The sequence below is a fragment of the Papilio xuthus genome, unplaced genomic scaffold, assembly GCF_000836235.2.
Source record: "Papilio xuthus unplaced genomic scaffold, Pxut_1.1 DF828037.1, whole genome shotgun sequence".
NCBI lineage: Eukaryota > Metazoa > Arthropoda > Insecta > Lepidoptera > Papilionidae > Papilio > Papilio xuthus.
In genome coordinates, this window is record NW_013530612.1 from 1,603,133 (window position 1) to 1,626,695 (window position 23,563).

At 33.5% G+C, this 23,563-nt stretch overlaps 6 protein-coding genes across 13 annotated transcripts in view; 3 read left to right on the forward strand and 3 right to left on the reverse strand.

The window, feature by feature from the left end:
* The window catches only part of LOC106114690 (anoctamin 1), a 22,127-nt gene extending 21,599 nt beyond the window's left edge, over nt 1–528 (reverse strand). For 4 of the 5 annotated variants that reach the window (XM_013307983.1, XM_013307982.1, XM_013307981.1 and 1 more), the window contains exon 1: nt 34–528. In XM_013307983.1, the coding sequence (XP_013163437.1) occupies nt 34–264 (231 nt within the window). In that variant the 5' untranslated portion in view covers nt 265–528. The remainder of the gene's footprint in view (nt 1–33) is intronic. The other variant, XM_013307987.1, reaches the window with a different exon arrangement.
* A 247-nt stretch (nt 529–775) lies between these two features.
* Stt3A (catalytic subunit 3A of the oligosaccharyltransferase complex) lies at nt 776–8,319 on the forward strand. The gene is made up of 13 exons (XM_013308006.1): nt 776–1,051; nt 1,468–1,635; nt 1,764–1,924; nt 2,055–2,252; nt 2,766–2,957; nt 3,251–3,404; nt 3,547–3,624; nt 3,766–3,926; nt 4,314–4,478; nt 4,592–4,780; nt 5,238–5,457; nt 5,881–6,069; nt 6,319–8,319. Exons 1-13 carry the CDS (start codon nt 949–951, stop codon nt 6,462–6,464), a joined length of 2,124 nt encoding a protein of 707 aa, XP_013163460.1. The 5' UTR covers nt 776–948; the 3' UTR covers nt 6,465–8,319.
* Nucleotides 8,320–8,466: 147 nt separating this feature from the next.
* LOC106114622 (uncharacterized) lies at nt 8,467–10,845 on the reverse strand. 2 transcript variants are annotated; one of them, XM_013307895.1, is made up of 7 exons: nt 10,688–10,845; nt 10,428–10,600; nt 10,140–10,317; nt 9,782–9,939; nt 9,536–9,710; nt 9,312–9,436; nt 8,467–8,657 (listed from the first exon to the last, which is right to left on the reverse strand). In XM_013307895.1, exons 1-7 carry the CDS (start codon nt 10,731–10,733, stop codon nt 8,523–8,525), a joined length of 990 nt encoding a protein of 329 aa, XP_013163349.1. In that variant the 5' UTR covers nt 10,734–10,845; the 3' UTR covers nt 8,467–8,522. The 2 variants fall into 2 exon arrangements, with proteins under 2 accessions (XP_013163349.1, XP_013163347.1); XM_013307893.1 differs by having other exon boundaries at nt 8,468–8,657; nt 10,685–10,845.
* Nucleotides 10,846–11,155: 310 nt separating this feature from the next.
* Nucleotides 11,156–13,856, forward strand: LOC106114721 (SET and MYND domain-containing protein 4-like). Of its 2 annotated transcripts, none has more exons than XM_013308028.1 (3): nt 11,156–11,375; nt 11,922–13,299; nt 13,496–13,856. In XM_013308028.1, exons 2-3 carry the CDS (start codon nt 11,927–11,929, stop codon nt 13,839–13,841), a joined length of 1,719 nt encoding a protein of 572 aa, XP_013163482.1. In that variant the 5' UTR covers nt 11,156–11,375; nt 11,922–11,926; the 3' UTR covers nt 13,842–13,856. The 2 variants fall into 2 exon arrangements, with proteins under 2 accessions (XP_013163482.1, XP_013163483.1); XM_013308029.1 differs by lacking the exon at nt 11,156–11,375 and adding an exon at nt 11,441–11,622.
* Nucleotides 13,857–14,232: 376 nt separating this feature from the next.
* Nucleotides 14,233–16,695, forward strand: LOC106114722 (uncharacterized). Of its 2 annotated transcripts, XM_013308031.1 has the most exons (4): nt 14,233–14,660; nt 14,746–14,836; nt 15,473–15,608; nt 16,097–16,695. In XM_013308031.1, exons 2-4 carry the CDS (start codon nt 14,810–14,812, stop codon nt 16,519–16,521), a joined length of 588 nt encoding a protein of 195 aa, XP_013163485.1. In that variant the 5' UTR covers nt 14,233–14,660; nt 14,746–14,809; the 3' UTR covers nt 16,522–16,695. The 2 variants fall into 2 exon arrangements, with proteins under 2 accessions (XP_013163485.1, XP_013163484.1); XM_013308030.1 differs by having other exon boundaries at nt 14,234–14,836; nt 16,097–16,694.
* A 352-nt stretch (nt 16,696–17,047) lies between these two features.
* Exd2 (Exonuclease 3'-5' domain-containing 2) lies at nt 17,048–23,553 on the reverse strand. Its single transcript, XM_013308067.1, has 10 exons — nt 23,217–23,553; nt 22,974–23,130; nt 22,513–22,713; nt 21,847–22,088; nt 20,904–21,056; nt 20,376–20,578; nt 19,107–19,272; nt 18,586–18,747; nt 17,731–17,895; nt 17,048–17,415 (listed from the first exon to the last, which is right to left on the reverse strand). Exons 1-10 carry the CDS (start codon nt 23,420–23,422, stop codon nt 17,352–17,354), a joined length of 1,719 nt encoding a protein of 572 aa, XP_013163521.1. The 5' UTR covers nt 23,423–23,553; the 3' UTR covers nt 17,048–17,351.
* Between the last annotated feature and the right edge of the window lie 10 nt (nt 23,554–23,563).

A 23,563-nucleotide genomic window follows, 5' to 3' on the forward strand; every position in this document is an offset into this window, starting at 1 on the left:
GAGAATTTAGTACAATTGGTATAAAAAACTTACTGAGTGAAAGTCTCCAGCTCCATCTTCGAATAGCTGTTGGAACGCAAGTTCATTTCTTTGTGCGTCAGTCAGGAAGGACTCAGTTTCTGTCGCGTCTGATCTCTTATGGTGTAACTTCACACCGCCAGCGTAAATCGGTGTCGATATCTTTGGCGTAAACACATTCTCTTCAGGTCTTTCCAGCAGTGGCTTTGGTACGTCTTCCTCGAGGGATGGATCCCCGTCAGACATTACTTATACGTTTATTTCAATGCTAACAACTCACAGTCATTATACGAAATCGGACTTTTTTCCTTCTGATTCTATTAGTCACCAAACTAAGACTAATGGTTCATTGCACGAACTTTCATCTAACGCGATGATTAGCTAAGGTTATATAGAAGTTAAGTTAATGGTAAGCACGACATTCAACTAATCATTAAAATACTAAACCGGAAGAAACGATAATAAGCTAAAATCAGAGGAATTATTGAACGGCTGAAATGAAAGATGATAATAAAATGACATATGGCAAAGTGACAATCAAATGACACTGACAAAAAAATGAAACAGATTGCAAAAGATTCAATTTTCATGTTTCTGGTTTTTAAACATAGGCTTAAACTTGTACATTCAAAGTTAAATATTGTTTACTATGTTTAATTTAATTACATGCTAATTTAATAATATAAGAAGGCATTTTTAAGAAAAATAATTTACAAACTACAGCAATGGGTGTGTTCACCCCTTTACAATTATGCCACGCCGCTCGCACATTGTCATCGACGTCAATGCGTCAAACAATCTTCTTCCAGCTAGCTTTCAATAAGATAATAGGTTGCCGGCGAAATTATTTTCATTTATTTACAGTGTAAACTGTTTAAAATCAAATTTATGTTATGATTAACCATTGGTGTTAAATAAACTGCATCCAACATGACCGTAGAAACGCAACCTAGGGCAAAACTGCCATACCTCTCCTCCGATAAACAGCTAACGTTTATAAAATTGGCTGTTCTATCAATGGCAGCAATCTTATGTAAGTTATTTAATTGATTATCTTAGCTCTTGACATGCATTTAATAGCGCTTCATACATTAGTACTAAGAACTTGCACTAATATTCATAATACTTTCTGTTTCAAGTTAGTCACGGTACCCCACCATTATTTACATTATCCGTATTACAGTCGTCAAATTCTTTAAATCACATGTACCTTTACATGCCTATTTTACTGGTTTTGTCGTGGCATATTTAAATCCACAATATACTGTTACACTTAGTTAAGTTTAATATTATTATTGTTCTGTATCTTATTTGTAAAAGAATGTAAACAGACTGGAGTTGTTTTGGCTTTTCTGATAAAATATTAAAAATATAAAATAATTAGCAGGCTAGTCCAGTAACAAAGTTAGTTAATCAACCATGTAATATTGAGATAACATTTTTTTCCAGCATTTGCAACTAGATTGTTTTCGGTGCTTCGTTTTGAGAGTGTTATCCACGAGTTTGATCCATATTTCAACTATAGAACTACTCGTTACCTCACAGAGGAGGGTTTCTACAATTTCCACAACTGGTTTGATGATCGAGCATGGTATCCATTGGGCCGTATTATTGGAGGTAAGTTTTTATTAAAAATGCACCTTACACACATAAGCTAATTATGTAATTTTTTATAATCTGTGTAATGGAGTCGCGGAATGACAGCTAGTTTTGTAATAAGTTTAAATTACATTATTGTTTTTCAGGAACAATATACCCCGGTTTGATGGTGACATCGGCCACACTTTATAATATTATGCAGTTTCTAAATATAACAATAGACATAAGAAATGTCTGTGTCTTCCTTGCACCTTTTTTCTCATCTCTAACTACAATTGTCACATATCTGCTAACTAAGGAACTTAAGGTATCTATATTTTGCTTATGTTTTTTTATTGTATGGAAAAACATGTAATAAACATATTGTTGTCTCAGAATGCTATAAAAAGGACAATAAATTACGATGTTCAATGATTTAAAAACATATTGTTCTTTAGGATGAAGGTGCAGGCTTAGTTGCTGCAGCAATGATAGCCATTGTACCAGGCTACATCAGTCGGTCAGTTGCTGGGAGTTACGATAATGAAGGCATTGCTATATTCTGCATGTTGCTCACGTACTACTTTTGGATAAAAGCAGTTAATACAGGAACCATTCTGTGGGCTACGATGACTGCTCTTGCCTATTTCTACATGGTAATGATTTACATTTTTTTTTTCAATTTGATGTGGTATATTTTATTTCGATTACTGTATAAAGTAAATATATGGTAATCATGTACCAATCATAGATCAATAAGGTGAAAGCTTCACACGGTTAAGTATTATTACTTTTCCGTTTTTGCACTTTCACACATTTTACTTAAGATTTAAATACTCATAACGTCATAAAAAACTTTTGAATAATGAAAAATATTTTTTTTTTCATAATTTGATTCATAGCATTTGTCAAAAAAATTTTGGAAGCGTCAACAGCCTAATGGTTAAAGATATGGATTGCCGATCGAGTCCAATCCGATTTACGGTCGAGAATCCGTATCCCCCCATTCGACTATTGTCGTAAACCATATCCTAGCACAAGCCTAGAGCTTAATTGGAATGGTACAAGTAATATTAGTAAATTCACCAAATTTGCTCAGATTATCTACTGTAGTATAAAACAATATTTTCTACTGTAGTTATTAGTACTAACATAAATTATAATTACAGGTGTCCTCTTGGGGTGGTTATGTCTTCCTAATCAACTTGATACCACTTCACGTGCTAGCACTGATGTTGTTGGGTCGTTTCTCTGCCCGTGTGTATGTGGCGTATAGCACGTTATATTGTGTTGGCACAATACTTTCAATGCAGATCTCATTTGTTGGCTTCCAACCTGTACAGAGCTCGGAGCATATGTTGGTGAGTTAAAAACTTGTTTAAAAGAAGGTAAGATAAAAGTTAAAAATGGACAAGAAGTCAATATAAAAAGTAAAAGTAAACTTTTTTAATTTAGGTGTGATTGATTATATAGAAGTGCTTAAATTGTATGTGTCTTCAAAATCATCTATACCGATATTATAAAGATGAAAGATTTGATTGTTTGTTTGTATTGAATAGGCTATATTTATTACTAGTTTTATTTTTATTTCGCACAGACAAAGATACGGGCGCCTGCTAGTTATTAATACAATTTCTTTATATGTATTGTACAGGCTCTGGGTACATTCGGTCTGTGCCAACTTTATGCGTTCGCCCAGTACTTGCGTGCGCGTCTCTCGCCCGCCAACTTCGAGCTGCTGTTCCGGGCGTTGCTTACTACATTGTTGGCAACACTGGGCACCGCTGTGGTCGCTCTTACTGTCACTGGTTGGTACTACTTATTTGGTGTCTTACTACATTTTTTTTATCATTAGTTTTGGTAATACTGGCAAGTATGAAAAAAAACTCATTTTTGAAGTTTACAAAACGATTTTACGAAACAAACAGTTTAAATGCTTTTCATTTTCAGGAAAAATTTCACCATGGACGGGAAGATTCTACTCCCTGCTTGATCCTTCTTATGCTAAGAATCACATTCCTATTATTGGTAAGTATATCTATGAACTTTTTTAATTTACAGAAATCTATTAATATGATGGTGATTAGGCAATCACAAAAGCTTGCAATTTAATAAAAAAAATGAACAAATGCTTTTTAAAATTTAATATAAAATTTTTATTTTTCTCAGCATCTGTGTCTGAGCACCAACCTACATCATGGTCCTCGTTCTACTTCGACCTGCAAGTGTTGGTGTTCCTCTTCCCCGCTGGATTATACTTCTGCTTCAGCAAACTCACAGATGCCAACATATTCATCATACTATACGGAGTGCTCAGTATATACTTTGCGGTAAGTGTCTTATTGTTGGTTTCTGAGACCAAAATCTGCGTATAAAACATATCGTCGTCGTAAACAACCTTGTCATCTTTGACAAAACAAAGATAATCTATTTTAAACGGGCATTTTGGTCTCAGACTCTTAAGATTAGTATTAACCTCATAATTATTTAATTGTTATTAAAATCTTATAAATAAACTATTAGATATGATAATTATGACATATTGACTCATATGATGACTACAAAAAGCTTGATAGCGTAGTAGGCGATGTCGAGAAACTCTCCGTCGCCTCCGCAATGTGATCCATACACTTTGATCGCTGATTACTTCCAACAAATTATAATACATTATTACAAAAACCAGTATAACTAAATCTACACACTGGTGATGTATCCAGGGTGTGATGGTCCGGCTTATGTTGGTGCTGGCTCCGGTCATGTGCATCGTGTCCGGCGTGGCTGCGTCCAGTCTGCTCAGTCTGCACGTCAAGGATATAGAACCCAAAGTAGAGAAACATGAAAAGAAAAAGAAACACGAGAACAATTTTGTATTCCGCTCCGAGGTAAGATTTTAGTTATAAAACTTTACTAAGGTATTGTGTGGATTTTTTAAATATTTACCTAAATTAGGTTTTCAACTGAAATAAAGGATAATCTTATTTTGAATGATATGCAGGTGGGCACATTGTTTGTATGCGTGCTGGGCTGCCTGCTGGTGTCGTACGTGTTCCACTGCACGTGGGTGACGTCAGAGGCGTACTCCTCCCCCTCCATCGTGCTGTCTGCGCGTGCGCACGACGGCGCCAGGATCATATTCGATGACTTCCGTGAGGCGTACACCTGGCTCAAGATGAATACACCTGAGGTATGTTTTAAAATTCGCCTATTTTTTTTCTATTCTTTCTTTACATAATACTGCTCTGGCAATACTTAATAGTACTTTCTTAGTGTGCAACTAACCATTGGTTTCTGAGATCCAAGTCTCTGGATAAAACATATCGTCATTTCTATAATTATCTTTGATAAAATAGAGATTCAAGGTAAGCAACACATCTGCAATTGCGTATGTCTATGGGCGGCGGTCGTTTCGCTAATTTGGCGAATTAGAGTTCAGTCGTTTACCAGGGATTTAATGGGGATTTTGGTCTCAAAAACCTTATTTTAAAACATGTTATCACGATAATAAGAATAGAAAACCATTACTTATAATAAGATTTTTATTTATCTAGATTAATCTTAATGCATTTATCACTTTTTCTACTTTATGGATTTATGGAAAACAATATATTACTTTTATAGTATTCGTTTGTATCCGTGTGCAGGAGTCGAAGGTGATGTCGTGGTGGGACTACGGGTACCAGATAACAGCGATGGCGAACCGCACAGTGATAGTGGACAACAACACGTGGAACAACACACACATCTCACGCGTGGGCCAGGCCATGGCCTCCAGCGAGGAGCGCGCATACGACATCATGAGAGAGCTCGACGTAGACTACGTGCTCGTTATATTCGGTGGACTGGTTGGCTACTCTTCTGATGGTAAGGAAATGTTAAATCTTTTAAAACAACATTTTAATAGTTATAATTTTTTTTTTGTAATAAAATATAATTTTATCAGAAATTAAAAAGTTTTTAGTATTTTTGGGTCAAAACTAAAGAAATTATCTAACAGACTCAACCTTTGTTGACACTGCCCTATTTCTCCCAGTTTCATGTCTTAAACTTTAGAATCTTAATTCTAAAAAATATATAAAAATAAACTTAAACATAGAAAATGGCATAAAAGAAAATACAGCTACAGTACAAAGAGGGTCTTAGGACATTTTTGCAGTCGCTAGTGAACCGTCATTATTTAGTTTGACTTGTACCCACCAGTTAAGGTAGCCTTGTCTTTATGCAATTTTGGCATTAATATTAAGCCTGAGCAGTTGAAGTGATATTTAATTGTTATGTTTTTCATAGATATAAACAAGTTCCTGTGGATGGTGCGCATCGGCGGCAGTACGGAGCGCGGCGCGCACATCCGCGAGGCTGACTACTACACGCCGGCGGGAGAGTTCCGCGTCGATGCTGACGGTGCGCCCACGTTGCTCAACTGCCTCATGTACAAGATGAGCTACTACAAGTTCGGTCTCGTCTACACAGAGGGCGGTCAGTATACCAATATTGGTTGAATACGAATAAATCCAAAATGGCGGATAACATATTTGTACCTACCCACCAATATGGGTGGTAAATGATAGTATTGGACTTACAGAATATCGTGATCAAATCCAAATAAGGATTTAACTTAAATAAATCTTATTTAATTGTTACTCATCTTTAACTTATGTATTAAATGATATAAATTAGTGTGGGTAGTTTACGTTGTTATATTGAGTAAGTGTTGGTATGTCGCAGGTCGTCCCCCGGGCTTCGACCGCGTGCGCGGCGCGGAGATCGGCAACAAGGATTTCAACCTGGATGTGCTGGAGGAGGCCTACACTACGGAGCACTGGCTCGTGCGCATCTACAAGGTGAAGCCGCTGCCCAACCGCGGCCTCTGATCATCACCACACACCAGTAATCACCATCACTGACCAACACCAGTGATCATCACTCTTAAGTAATCGTTGAGATTAATGTATGTCTGTTCTATGTGCTCGAATTTCATTCATTTGTATTTGTTGAAGTCTCGCAACCTTTATTATCTTGCACTAATTACAAATCATGTATTGGTCAAGCTCTCTATTGATTAAATTTTTAAAATCAGTTTAATAGTTTTATAGTTAAATCTCAGTCAAACCTATTCACTTTAAAATAATATTGCATATGTTACAAAGGTTAAAGTTGACTAAGATTGCGAGATTTATACATTTATGACGCAATTTCTATCAAAGGTGTAACTCAACGTGAATCTTGTAAATGTACAATAATGCTATCTCCGTTTTCCCTGAGAGAATGAGAGGGATGGTCATATTGATATAGGATATTGAGGAAATTCACCGTATGAAAATCTAATACATTTCATATTCATATTAATTTACAACAATACTGTAAGTGTAATTATAAAAAAAACATTGAAACTGCACACTAATGTGTTCATATAAATCAAATTAATATATGTTTTTAATGGAAACTGTTTATTTTTTTTTAACTGGTTACGTTATAACTAAAATCAATGATTTGATTACTAAAAATATGTCCTTAAAATTATTGATGTACAAATCCTTACTATCACTTGTCAAAATCATGGCCATTTATGTCATTAAATTGTCCAAAAAAAAACAATAATTTAACTGTTTGAGTGAAGTTGTATACATTTGATACATAACCTCAAAACAGTCATTAAACAGAGAACTATGCACTTGCCATTTCTATTGGTCCACATTTAATGGGGTATTACTGGTTGCACGCAACTTCAAATAAAAAAAACTAGTAATATAGTGTACGTCACCTGGGGATAGTGTAGTTTGAACAGTGCAAGAATTTTTCAAATTTGTTCAATAGTTTCAAGAAGCAATCAAATCTTCACTCTTTATATTAGTACAGGTGACAGTTGTTGGTGATTGGTCAGTGTTGTAGACATAATCCTATTGAGGTGAGTAACCAGGATACTAGAAATCTGGCTCAAAGTAGAACATACCTTTAAATGTCATTTTAAAGGTGACAAGTTCCCTGCTGTGCAAAAGCACTTTATCTTAGGTAGTTAGATAGAATATTGTAATTGTTAATATAATGAATTTCTCTGTTATAATTAAAATTTAAGATAATTAACAATTTACTTTTGGGATAACAATATTTTATTTTTTATATTGAAATATTGGATCAGTTATAAACAGTTAAATATCATATAATTTAGCATTCGGTAGTGCGAGTTCTAATACAAATGTAAAAACTGAAAATTTTGATAATATATGTATTTTACATGCACATTATTTCATATGGCAAGTTTATAATCTGAAGTTAGACATGCGAAAGGATACTCATTGTTTGTTAAAAAAATTATTCTTTTCAAAATTACTTTCCAAAAACTTTGGGTAGATATTAAAAATTATAAAATTTTATATAAAATCTGCTAACACGCATATATTTCGATAACGAATAAATCCGTGATTGTTAGCCAATTATATATAGTTCCTTTAATTACTTACTCTCTTATAAGAAAAAAAGTTTTCTAAAAATTATACTTTTAAATAATATATCTGTCGCGACGCTAACTTCAGATATAGACTTATTAGTCACAAGTTAGTTTAACTTATATAGTGCATTTAAATATCTAGAATATTTATGTATTAGCAGCACAAATATTGGTATAATTAAAAGCAGTTTTGGTAGCCATAGACCCAATCTTATGTGTATGAAGAACTGTTTTAATTCCTTTTTATATTTTTATTTGTAATAAATTTTTATTGATAAACAAATGTTTTATTTTTAATTTGTTATTTTCAATATGATTAATTCGTGTGTTTCATAGAAGAAAATTGTTTAATTCACATTTCTAAAACAAGATATAATAAAAATCAGTTTATCTATTAAATTATATTTACATGTTTATAAACGTGAACATTTCAAATTTTATATTACTTAACAAAATTAATATCAAGGCAAAGTCTCAGTATAAATTAAATGTCATCATCATTGTCACCCTGGTCTGAACATTCCTCGGGTAGAAAAGTGTCATCATTGTGGGGGTTGTGTTTGTTGGGTCGGAAGCGCTTGCGTCTTTGTTGCTGATAATTCGGTTCATCTACTGTTAGCTGAAAACAAAACATTACAGTTGTTCAATTAAATACCACACTTCACTGATATATTTAAAAACGGCTGAACACTCACATATATTCGTCCGGTGGCGGCACCGACTAGTTTCGAGCCCATCGGGGGTTCATCAGGATGAGTGGTACTGGTATTGGCTCACTGGAGTGACCGATGGGCCGCGTCCGCGAAAGACGAATATTCGTGAGTGTTTAGCCGTTTTTATATCAGTTTAGTATAATATCTCACGAAAGTTTGAATAATTTAACCACACTTCACTATAAAAAAAAACTGTTAAATTTGAATTTACAATTACAGCAAGACAAAGACACTATTAAACAAAAAATAAATGCTGGACAACACAGACTTATAAATACATAGAAAAACTCATGAAGTAACATAAAATAACAAAGGTAGACTCGATTTGTTACATCTTACTAATATTGTAAGGTTTGATTGGATGTTTGTTACAAGGTATATCTGGGTGGAGCGGCCCAATGGATCTTGAAATTTGGCATAAGTAGCGTAAGACATAGAACTCATAAGTTCTTTCTTAACTCGGCCAGAGTCACGGGCGACTACTAGTTTATTCATAAATATATCACTGAGCCAATTGAAAGGATTTAATTTTTTTAGCATATTATTGTGTATATCAATACCTGTTTCAACAGCTTGTAGGGTCCAATACCATCCATGAATGCATCACGGAATGCTTTATGAAGCTCTTTCTTTCTGAATACAGTACATTGTGTGTGAAGAACACTCGATATATCCTCCGACAAATCTGTTGAAATAAAGTCAAATTTGATGAACATTGAATCAAATGGGCACAAAATATCATGGGTTATAGCCTGTCTATGTATAGATACAATGGAATATTTACCTGAATCATTGAATCTGTAAGTTTTAGGCCTTATATCATTGATGTCATAGTCGAGGATGAGGACTATAGGTATCATAACACATTCATTGTCCACATTTGCTTCAGCGAAAAATGATATCTCTATATATGATGAATCTAATTTTTTAAATAACTTTGCTTCAATATTTAATAATTTCTGCAAATCACAAAATTAGTTTTATTTCATAATAATAATAATAATTCAATAAAATTAATTTTGGATCTCACCTTTAAAGCATCAAATTGTGTGAGTCTATCATAATATGCAACAAGAGCTTTTCTTATAGAGCCAAGACATGCTGGTTTCATCACATTGTCAAACTCATCAATAATGGCTTTGAAATTAAAGCCAAGTGGGAATGAACTTCTTTTAATCTCATTTTTACCTAGTATATTTACAGTAAGAAATTTGTAATTAATAAAGTAAATTAAATTCATAACAAAAAGTAAATTCAATATACTAATAAAAGACTTAAGATAACACCACATATGCCACTGTATGTTTTTCATATTAAAGTGAACTCACCAGACAAATCAATAGCACTGAATGTGAGAACATGATGTTATGTAGAAATAGAAGGCTTACCAGAGGTCATATCAATTTCCAAACAGTGTTTAATTTGGTGTTGAGAATCATGCTGCAAGTGATAGACAATGCAGCAGAGCTCCCCAGACACATAAGACTGCACCTCCATGCCTGACACCATCGATGTTAGCTCCAGGTTTTTCTTCATTGTATCAATTGAATTTTGTAGCATAATAATCTATTTGAAACAGACTTATTAATAATATTTAACTATCTTATTAGTCTTATTAAAAATTGCGGATATACTCGATGTTAACATCCGAGTGGTAAACAAATACATTTAAATACCTGCGGTCTAACAAAAACTTCGGGTTTTTTAGGTAAGGTATTGACTTTGGCAGATTTACTTCTATACTTATTGCGCTGTATCTGAAATAACTCATAATGTTTTTGCCCCAGCTGTTTTTCTAACTCCTGTATTTCTTCCTGCAACTCTTGACAGTCATCGGATGCTTTGGTAGCTAAAAACGATGAACAATACAAACTTTATACTTTACACATTTCTTTCACTTTAATAACTGGATAATTTAAATGGAAATACATACCACCTTTTCGGAATAACTTTGTTATTTTGATTTGTTTGGTATTCGTCATTTTCTAGTAGTTATTATTATATAAATAACCACATGAACGAAACTAGGAAATTACAACGGCTTTATATTTTAAAATTGGTTTATAACCGTATTGTTGTTGACGTTGTCCACAAATTTCCATGGACAACGGACATCGGACAGTGACACTTGGTGACACTTTTACCTTTGCGTGCTCTTTGGATACTGTTCTCAAAGAGCATGGAACCAAGGGAAACCATACAGATAAAGCCCATTTTACGGATTGATCCATAAAATTCATTTTGAATTATGTTTGCCAGACACTAAACGAGAGAAATATCTTTATTGTATATAATTTAAATTTTTAATGTACCACAGAAAATCCAAAACATTCATATTTTTGTCTGTGGTCAGGAGTTTCCAAAAAAGTATTCGTCAAGGAAATCTATGGTCAAATAACGAGTTTGCGCTTTATGACTCTTGTCTTACGTCTTATCTTACTACATATTTAATTTTTCCTTAAGTTTGGGTTTTCACATTAATCGTTTATAGACTATCCTACGCAGTTCTTTTATCCAACATATGTTACTGTGTAGTTTCTCAATAAAATTGAAAGAAAAGTAAAGTTTTGGTCAAGTTGGTTTAACTACATTGCTGTTCTGTTGAATAATCATCTTACGTGAAGGTAAGTTTAAAATTGTTTATTATTTGCTCCAAAGATATAAGTTGTAGGAATTGTATTAAACAATGTTTAAAAATTATGTGGAAACAAGATGGTTGTAATAAGATGTATTTATGCACTAAATAGACTTGCATTGTTTGATATTAATATAAAATGTGATGTTGAAACTTGCATCAGCATAAATATATCCCTTCAAAATACAAGTAGAAATTTACAAGCATATAGGTGTAGCAGCGATATCGCTGCTGCTGTAAGTATATATTTACAATAATAAATAATGTATAACCTAATTATTTACTTAAATACTATCTTAACTCTTCCTTTATATATGTAGTAAAGTTTGTGATTCTTGTAGTTTTACAGTTTTGTATATTTTTTTTAAATACTCTAAATTTAAGGTTTTGAGCTTAGATTTTCAAGAATTTTTAGTTCTGGCCATCTCTTTTTTCTAAAATGATTCCAAACAGCAATCCAAATTGTATTATTAATGTATAATGTATACTTATTTTGCAAGTTATTTGTCTAATATGTAAATATTTTTTTTTACAGGCAAGATGTTTAGTATGCCATCAGCTCACCAACAGTACTTAAGGGATAGAGGTTTGATAAGTGAAATTTATGCAGCAATGGACAATGATGACTATGCTGATGTGGTTATGGCAGCATTTCATGCACTTGAAAAGAGTGATGGGTTCCCACGAGTACCTCATGTATATAAATGTGAAGAAAAATCTAATGAGTACCGTAATTTGGGCAACATTGCATTTAAAACGGGAAGTCATAAAGAAGCACTACAATGCTATAATGCAGCGCTTATGCATGCACCACACAACTCCAGGGCAATGAAGCTTGCATACAGCAATAGATCTGCTGTTTTTCAAAACAATAATCAATATAATGCCTGTAAAGTTGATATAGAACATTGCTTTCAACTCGGTTGTCCACCAGATATTGTTGAAAAATTAAAGAAAAGAATGGCATCTGTTAAAATGTATAGTAACATTGAAGCAATGGCTATGTCAGAATTAAAAAGTAATTTCGCTGGCGTTTTTAAGTTTGGTGCAGAACGAAATGCCCAAATACCTTGCGTTAGTGCCAATGTTGAAGTTGTTAAAAAGGATTCTTCTGTAAAGATAGTTGCAGCAAAAGACATTAAGGTTGGAACCCTTCTGGCATTGGAACCATCATTTGTAAGTTGCAATAATGAAGAAAATGTTGCATTTTCTTGCCACTACTGTCACAAGATGTCATTGAACCTTATCCCTTGTGATAGATGCTGTTTTGTTATGTTCTGTGATGAGGAATGTAAAAAGCTTTGTTTGAAAGAATTTCATAACATTGAATGTCAAATTATGGAACTAATTGAGGCACATATTTGTAGTCCAATGGCAAAATTGATGGTCAAAGGTGGTATTAAAATGGTACAACTTTGTGAGTCCTGGGAAGAAATAAATAAAATTTCACGTTGTACAGGGTCAAAAAGAATTCCCACAGCTTCAGTGCAGGAAATGTTTGATGTCGGAAATAAGCTTTCTGTTCTTACTTACAATGATGATAAGCTGTTTGTTCATGGTAGCATGTATGTGGCTAGTTTCTTCTGTGCAATAATAATTTATTATTTAGAAAAAGTGCCAACATTTTTCCCACGATTATTAGGAGAAAGGAAAATGGCGAGGGAATCTATGGGACGGCTTCTGATGTATTTTGCATTGCATCCTGAACCCACACAAGTTACTTTAACCGTAAGCAACAGGAATTCATCAATTACGTACTCTCATCCACATATAAATCACGGATGGTATCCATTCGTCGGAAAATTGCGGCATTCTTGCACTCCTAATGTCATTGTTTCAAATTTGAACAAAACTGCTGCGTTGATAGCATTGCAACCTATCGAAAAAGGAACGGAGTTGACCGTTTCTTACATGTGAGTATGTACTTTACTAACGATGGATTCATGTGGGCACTGTGAGTGCACACAAATACTAGCTAATTGTATATAAAAAAAATTGTGTCCAAATTGAAAAAGAAAATGTAAATGTTAAGTGCTCATATCTTTCTATTACTTTTATTGACTTATTCTTGGAAAGTTCTTTAGCTTCTAAGCTTTTTTCTCTTTTCAGGGGTCATTATCAAATACTAGATATTGATGTACATGTGAAAAATTGCATGTCATTTGTAAAAACTGGACGAGTATGCAAATGTGAGATATGTAATGGAGATTGGAAATTCCAAACCTACAAGAGTGTTTTAACAGAAAAGCAACGCAACATGTACATTAATAAATTTCTGCCAATAATGAAGGAAGCGAACTTTGCCAAAATGAACAAATTTCTTTCACAATTGTTTGAAGTTATGACTTGTTTAAATAATGTGCCATTCTCTGAGGAATATAAAAATGTCTTCACTCTGTTTCATAAATGTTTATTAGCATTTGAAGAAAGTAAAAGCAACTTTATTTTAGATTAGATTAAAAAATATTTCTTTTCCCGGGTTTTTTTTTCAAATCTCTCAAATTAAACTCGCCTTTAATGTCTAAATTATTTTTTTTACAATATTTAAAGCTAAACTATTGTGACATAATATGAACAAGAAAGTGTGTACTCGGACAATTAGCTACTGGGCCTACCACCATGAAAGGAAGAAAATGCGCTGGTACCTCACTATTGCATAGTCGCACGTTGCAGATATGCTATCTATATTGTCAACTTTGTCAGTTTCTTTAAAAAAAAGTTGCGAAAATTCAAATTCATGATGAAATATTAAAATAATAAGTCATCTAGGATCCTTTTAACCCAATCATTACTTGTTAGCAGTTAAACGTTTCGGGAATGCTCATCTATTATTAAAAAGGTGTGAGACAGTCTAAAAGTCAAGCCTTTTCACTTGATACCGTTATTAATTGTACAAAATATTTAATCCACCATTTTGTGACGGCGAATATCTTGGGATTATTCATAGTGCTGTAGCACGAATATTTGTGACAATCTCCTTTGAAACGTCATCTTCAATTATGTTAAAAATAATATGAGATTTTCGGCGGATTTAAATCTTAGTCCAATTTTTAATACAATACGAAGGCGGTTGTAACATGTATTTTTACTAGGCCCAAGCTAATGTATAATTCTGATAAACAGGAAATAACGTGATAATCGGTTCATCCGGTCATACGCATATAGTGTGCGGTGAAGTAGTCGGGGAGTGAATAAATCCTATATAAGCTTGTTTTTTCAGCGCGTCGTTACAGTGGTCATAAGCGGCCAACAATTGCCGCTCTCATTGTGAACGGTGGAAGTATATTTTTAATTGTTTCTTTTATTCTACGTTATCTTAATTCCCTATTAGAAATGTCTTTAATATCTAAACATTGTAGAGTGTGCTTAGAAACCGGTATTCATTATAATTCTATTTTCGATAACAACAAGCTGTACGCCAAGATGTTGATGGATTTAACCGATATTAAGGTAATTTAAAATATTTTTAATAAAACTTGCCCGATTAATAAATCTAAATGTATTTAACTGTAAAAATAATAAAAAATAGGAACAAAAGAAAACCGACTTCAAAAGAACAATCTCAATCAAAATGTACTAAAAAATTACAAAATAAAGTCATGAATACTCTCGAAAGCAAAAAGTTATCTTATTTCTTATGTCTATATTGTACAATTATTGTTATTTCGGAGTCGATTATTAAAATCTACCTCGACCTACACCGACCGACTATCATATAGTTTTTGGTACTGAGTCGTGAGTGATTTGGTCCGTTCATCTACAATCATCTACCGCATTAGGTATGTCCTAACGAGAAAAATAGCAAACCTTGTCATGTTACGGCAAACGAGCTTAACAATTTTTTTTAAACTGCCACACCAACTTATTTAAGTAATGACTGACTGTTGCTCGCGATTCCAACGCGCGGTTTAAAAAAACTTAATTAGCCTGTGTCTGGAAGAACAGACTACGTTCTACATCTATTATACAGCCGTTCTGAAGATACCTTCAAACAAACATCTATCCATCAAAACATTCGCATTTATAATATTAGTAAGATAATAAATAAGATTAATTTTTATGCTAAAAATGCTTGTTTAAAATCAGATTTACCCTTATGATGGACTACCATACAAGATCTGCGCAAAGTGCATTCTGCGCCTGGAAAGCGCGTACAACTTTAAACGACAATGCAAAAAAATGAACGGCGTGCTGTGGAAAAATATGGCTGAGAAAATATGGAGTAAAGGCTTTTTAATATAATTTCAAAAAATATTTCTTAATAAACTATTTATAAAACAAATATTGTTTTTCATAGAGATATACAATAGTAAGAGATAAAACATTAAAAAATTTTTAAGTGCAAGGCAATTATTTGACACTAGAGGTTTGTTCAAGACAGTTTTTCGCGGGGACGAAGTCGCAGGCACAGTTATTTATAATAAAGATATTTCTAATTACGATATTTAAAATAAAATTTTGACATTAGTAAGACCAAAGAGAAAGTTATGTTTTTAAGTTGGGGATGTAATGTAATGTTTATTTTAAATAACGCAATTATTTTTATTCATTAATTCATTGTTTACAATTCTACATCAAATTTAATTTACTGTGTCTTACATTTATCAGTTCGTATAATTTAATGAAAAAGCGGTTTTAGCTTCATGTATTAACTAAAGAAATTTCAAACTACGCATATAATACTAACTAATTTTTATTCGACTTTTTCAGATGCAATTCTAAAAAGAGACTTCAACAAAAACGCAACCCCATCTCCACCTACTACAAACCAAATGCCACCCAATACTTCTATAGTTCACGATAACCAAATCAAAACCGAGCAAAATCCAAGTCAATGTAACCATAGTCAAGGAAATGTTAATGAAACAAATAATTTTAAATTTGGAAATTACTCGTCAGTTTCTAAAACTAATAAAAATTCTGTAAACCAATGTCTCAAACTGAATAATCCTATGTTAACAACAATATCTATGATTGCAAAAAAAATGTCACCACATTTGAAACATAATTATATTTGTATTGGTTGTCCAAAGCAATTTAAAAAAATTGGAAATTTAAAAAGACACCTCGTTGTTGCTCATAGTATACAGCCAAATCACATTGAGTTGAAGGATAAGGTTGTGCCGAATTTATAAGGGAAAAGTTCAGATCTCTTCTATGATACGTATTGTAGAAGAGATCTGTACTTATTATCATTATATCTTCTGAACTGAACTTATTACCATTATCAATGTAATCGGAACGAACTAATCAGATACGAGTACCTGGATGACCGGTATTTTTTTTTTATTGTGTTTTTTGTAAATTATATTTAAGTACAAATTAGTAATAAATCGATCTTACCGATACAAAAAGTTAAGTTTATGTTTAAGTTGATTATTGATAAAACACGAATAAAATGAGATTTCCTAAAAATGATTCCTAGCTAGATCGATTTATCTAAATTTTATGAAAATCGTTGGAGCCGATTCCGAGATTGCAATTATATATAATTGCAATTCTTGTGTATATATATATACAAGAATTGCTCATTTAAAGATATAAGATAATATTTATGTTATTTATTAAATTAGTTATATTAATAGTTTTAAGGATTACTATAATACTTGTATAATTAAGAATAAAACACTGAAGTAAATATATTATTTATTAAAAGTTGTGTTTATTGACATTCCTTAATATTTTACAAATTTAAAAACGATATACAACAAATTACATATAACGGAACGGTGACGGGAACCTAACGACATATGGTTACGTCACGTCAACGTCACATCGTCGGCGCTGGGCTTAGCACGTGTGTAGTAAACAACTACGAAACTCAACCAGAACCAAAGTAAAAACATCAAAACATAGAGAAAATGTTAACATTTAATCCACGTTATGCATCCGCTTGAAGTCTAGCTAATTACAACAGCGCAGGTGTTCTCTCTCCTCATATATGACCACGTGCCGTTCACAATATTCAAAGTCCCAAAAGTTTTGCATCTTCCTCAGAAAGGCGACCTTCTTCTAATCGTATTTTTAACCTGAAATAAAAGTAATTAATATATATTACTATATAGGAAAATAACTTTCACATGTGACTCCATCCACTCAGAATTTAAAAAAAACCTTGTACTCTATGTGATTTTCCAGACTATGTATGCCATATTCATCGAGACCCGTTCAGACATTCTGGAGATATCTTCAAAAAAAACATCCATCCATCAAAACATTCGCATTTATAATATTAGTATGTAGTAGTAATTGGAATGTAAAGTTTATAACGCCGTAATACTGAAGTTTAGTTGACGGATTTAGATCTAAAAAGCTCTAAAAAAGATGCGAAAAATGACAATGACCTCTGCTCGTTGTGATCGATCGACCAGAGCTGCGGCATATGTTGCGGACGCATGGAGGCCAGGAAGTGCTGCCGCCAGACCCGCTCCAGCCGCAGCAGACCCTCGTGCTGCAGGAAGTACTCCACCACTTTATGTCCGTGCGACTCGTAGTCTATATTCTCAAACCTGTCACACACAATTACAATACAATGGTTTACATTGGTAGAGCCTGCTTTAACATCTTCGTACGAATTGTCCCGGCTCGCCCGGTGAAATACCACGACCACACAGAAGATACGCGTCATGTGGAAGCAATTCCGCTCGTAGTCTGATGAGTGTGCGTCCCGGAGCCCTAATTTAGTCCTCTTATAAGGTTTCTTATAAGGTAAGGATGGGAAGTGGAAGTGGACTTTCCGGATGAGAGGATGCATGGGAAGGGAATAATATTTTCTTTCTGTGCATCCTCTCCTCCGTCGATTAAAGGTAGGCAACGCATGCAATTGCGTATGTCTATGGGCAACGGTTACTTAGCTATTACAGCGATTTCAAGTGGCCGCACGTTCGTTTGCCATCTTATGATTAAAAAAAAACAAAACTTCATATAATACATTATTTTCTTCATACAAACATAATCGCTCGAGTAAATACTTATCTGCGATAATTGTACGCATCATAATTTCTAGTAAAAAAAATTGTCTGAATAAGACGTCATATATTAAACCATGTCAATGATAAATCTAACGGTCAATCGCCGAATATCCGGTCTTAGATCAAAGGGTACAAGTTATCATTTCTATAAACATTTAAACGCGAGTTACACTTACACGCGTTTAAAAAAAAACACGTGTAAGTGTAAAGGTTGTAAAGAAAACTTACACGACTTGCATATCCGCCGCGTCTTGCAGAAGTTCCTGTGTGATGTGTCCATGTTGCGGGAAATGACGTAATATTATTTGTTCCAGTTCCTTCCTCCTCTCGTCTGGTAGAACGTGTTTCCGCGATTGATAAAGCAGAGCGCGAGCGGCGGAACGAACTTTTCTGTTTAACATATATTTATCATATACCAAATAGCGTCAATGGCTCAGTGGTTAAGCACTTGACTTGTAATCTGCAAATCCCGGGTTCAAATCCCGCCATATACTCATGTGTTTTTCCGTAAGAATACGTAAAACATTTTTTTTTTGTGAAGTAGTCGACCGTGAGTCTTCCAAACTACGTCTTAAATCTATCACCGAGATCCGTTGAGCCCTTCTGGAAATACCTTTTAACAAACATCTATCCATCTAAACATTCGCATTTATAATATTAGTAAGATTTTTTTGGAGGAACAAAAATTATTTATGACGTAGAGTGGAGAAAGAACAAGGAGACGGTGATTCAGAATGAAAGGCACTAACTTGCAGTCGGCGTCCTCTTTGAATTTGTTATCGGTGTGCGAGGCGAGCGGCGCGTCGCACTGCTCGGCGAGCCGCTCGCGCACCGCCTGGTCGCGCATGTTGCTGCGCTGATGGCAGCCCGTGCATAGAAGCACCACGTCGTGTGACGAGTGGTCCTTCATTATTTCTATTCAACACAAAAAAAAACATAACAGTGTCAATTTAAAAAACTTAAAAATCCCGATCCATTTTATAACCCTAAGGGAAAATACGATTAGAATGATAAGACAAACTGGGCGTAAAATATCTCGCTTTATAAGTTAATAATAAGGCATAATACATAGAAAGACCCCTCCAGCCGATTGACGCCACGTATCCAAGACGCTGAATTATTATTATTCTAGCGATCGAATTAAATTTATGCTAAATTGTTTAAATAATTGCTAATAAAATATTTTATAAGCAGATATAGATTTCTCACTATTGTTAGCGTTTCCCGCAAATTAAAGCTGTAAAATGATAATTATAAAACCGCATGACGCATGGATATTACCCAGCTCTTTATACCTACAAAAATATTAGATGACACAAACTTAGCTTTATGTTACTGGCTATTTCTAACGCTTTATCAAAAAGGTTAGGTAGGTTATCGATTAAAAAAATACGTCATGAGTTTTTTGTAGTGTAATTAATTTTGTTTTTATTTCTAAATATTCGCGTGTTCGCACTTAGTTACCACACGGATAAGCAAACGAAAAGGTTGGAATAGTAGACTACAAATATATCCAAGATGGCCGCCATTTCAAAAAATAGATTCTGACATATAATTTTTAACATTGGAAGAAGCTAGCAACAATAACGTCTGTCGAACAAATTCCTCCGTATGCAATTGCGAATGCGGATATCTATGGGTAAAGTTCAGGTGGTCGCTTCCTCGGTTTTCACCTAACGATATACACATTATTTTTATCCCCTTTTTTTTTTTTTCTGTGGGGAATGCTTTATGCATACTCCGCGCCCCGGGGGGGACGCAGTAGTCATGTGGGATTCTCCTCCATAGCGGAGGCATACCCACTAAACCCCTCTGTTCCTCCAACGCATCGGGACGGGACCACGGGCACGCTTTCGCTCTCGTCCGCGGCCATTATTGTTATCCCCTTAATATGGGTATCAAATCAAAAGGATTTGACTAATAGAAGTCATTTTAAAATGACCCAAGGATTAAGAAGATATTAAAAAAAAACTTTTTTTATTAATATTTCCTTAACTGTCACAAACCAAGCGACTTACCTGGAAAATATTTCCTGTATTCTCTGGGCACGACATTTTTTCGTATATAAGAGTTATCGCCGCCGCAAACAACGCATTTGTTTTCCTTAGTAAGTTGGTAATATCTGCCCACCTCTCCCACGGAGCGGCCAGAAGGCTCAAAACGCAGACGTACTGTGAGTGGATCCTCCTTCACCACATCTGCTAATTCTTTATCTACGTACCTTTAAACATGACACTAATTAAATTGCTAGCAAAGTTTAAATATTAAATCGTACCGTATTTTAGGTAACTTTCTAACAATTTTATACGATATTTGCAATTTATTATAGAACATGATGACTAATTTTCACTTATTTGTTGATCTAAATTTACTTTACAATTTATAATTTTGTTGTGTATAAAACCGCAAAACACAATATACATAGCTTATTCCTTAGGACGCCATCTTTTGGTCCATTTTAGTAACATGACATAAAACAAATAATTTTTTTTTTAATTTTAATAAATTATTTCAAATTATAGCCAAAGATCAATTTAATGTCTTACCATTCAGCCTTTTTGGTGTCACAAGTGCATAACAACTCTCCATCCGGCGCCACCAAGAAACAATTGTGGTATAGCGGCTTGGACCGCGTCGCGTGCGGGTAACGTTTGCTTACTACAGCCTCCTTGGTTAATTTACCTTCTTTTTCTTTTTTCCTGCAAAAAATATAACTACAACTTCAAAATATAATTTCATAGTGCAATAGCCTATTAATTAAATTGTTTAAACTTTCATGAGACATTACAAGAATTTCATTAGGAAAGGCTTATCTCACGTATGGTCTTTGAGCGAGACGCAACGCGATCGCGATTGACCCAAAATAAACACTAGAAGATGGACCCCTGACAGGTCGAAACTAGTTGGTGACGTCACCGGACCATTATACGTAAATTAAGCTGTTCCTAATTAATTAATTAATAAGAGAAAGAAGATTTTTTTTATTATTTGATTTAACATATTTTCCGTTATATAGTAAAAATGCTACAGTACATTTTTTTGCTTTAGCTGTGTCTACTTGTACTCTGAATTAAAGCCAAAAGCAAGATATATATTTTTTTAACGCAACAACAACAGCACTCACATATTTTATCCCTGTTTTTTTCATAAATCTTATTTAATAATTGGGCGGCTGATTTCTGTGACCTTTGTTTGTAATATCTATTAAATATTTGATTTCATTTAAAAATTTCTTTATTGTAAGTGTACATTATCGTATTGATATAATATAATAAATACGAAATTTTGGATGGATGTTTGTTACAATGTATCTTTGGAACCGCTCAACTGGTCTTGATGAAATTTGACACAGATGTAGAACATAGCCTGGAAGAAAACATAGCTTATATATTAGTTTTTTTTAATTCCACATTGATGGTGTTGCCAGTGCCAAATAGTCATTGTTAATTGTTATTCAAAGTAAGATATAATTTTTTATTAAATACATACATTTCAGTGCCCAATTTAGATGTTTGTTTATTTTTAAAGCCAATATCAGAATACTTCCAGCAGATATTATTTATACTATGCCAAACTTCATTATTACTTGAGTTATCCAACCAACTCCATACTGAGCCATACTTCTTGTTTATAAGGTAAACAAATATCTTAATAGCTACATGAGCATCAGCTGCTGCATAATTAATTTGTGTTTGCGTTAACTCATCAACTTCCCAGTTGCTGCAGCGCACCTGAAAACAAAAGACTGTTACAAAATTTTTTACTACCTTTGAAAATGTTTTAAACATAATAGTGGGTGCCTGTGACTCCATCCGCGCGGAATAAAAAAGAAATAATAAGAAGCCTATGTGTTCTTCCAGACTATGTTATGCCAAAGATCTGTTTAGCAGTTCTGGTGATACTTTCAAAGAAACATCCATCCATCCATCAATCTAAACTTTTGCATTAATAATATTAGTAAGAAGTATAATTATAAATATTTTCTGTAATAAAATAGCTTATTTACTATCTTGACCAAAACTATGTAAATGCTACTGTTAGGGATGTCATGTCTGAGAAAAAGTTTTTATTTACAATGATATGGATGGCATTATTATAAGTTTATGACATACAGCTTAGAATTTATATATCGTTTTTCTTATTTGTTTTACTTACCCTCCAACTCTTGTCTAAAATAACATTGAGTTGTGATAAAGCCAAGAAAGCTAAACCACCTGGAGTATGACCAGTGAGTTCCACAATGTGTCGTATATCCAAAGTAGACTTCAGTGATACTGAATAATCATTTAATAAATATTTTGCATCATCAAATGGTGCTACACCTACTTTGAATATATTCTCATCTTCTAAAAGCTCCTGGAAGACATTATTTAAAAAATATTATAATTTTTTACTCCATAAAGTTTTTTGCATCATTTGGTAACAGAGATGATTTTACTCCTTGCTCATTATTAGATCTTCAAATTAAATATCAGATATTGAAATTGAATAATAAACCATATTTTTGAGTAATAAATATTGTTTAATGGCATTTATACTTTTCATGTTATTTTTTTTTCTTGTTGAAAGTTTTAAACATACTTTATAAAACAACAATTTAATAGAAATGTCCTTACTTTTAAAGAGTTGGGTATAGTCTTTAAATGGCTAAGTCTGAACAAACCACAATAACCATCAAAAGAAGAGAGCTGAACCAAAGCAACAGGTTGCCTTCTACCCAGGTTTGTAACCCATTCACAATCAAAGCCAACGGCTTTATGGAGTCCTATTCTCCTAAAACAAATTTTAAAATTTTCATTATACACATTATTTTTTTAACTTAAAATAAAGAAAAACCAAACTGACTTAGATTATTTTACCTGCGTAATTCATTTATCACTTCATTGCAGGACTCTTCTGTGATTACAGTTCTGATTGTTAAGTAGTTAAGAGCATCGACTGCATTTCTTTTTCTTAGTTTATATTTAAATAAAAGCAAAGTTGCACCGGCGAAACCAACAGCTAGAGCCGTAGAGGTTACGAATGTTTTAAATTTTAAATATGTATCCATAACAGTAATAATCATTAGTTAACTGTCAATCTTACAATTATAATAAAACTTATCACTTAGAAGTTATGCATTTCATAATATAAAGACATCATAACATGCAATCCAATGCAAACATTGGCAAACATTACTTGGCAAGCAACTGACAGTGACAGCTGA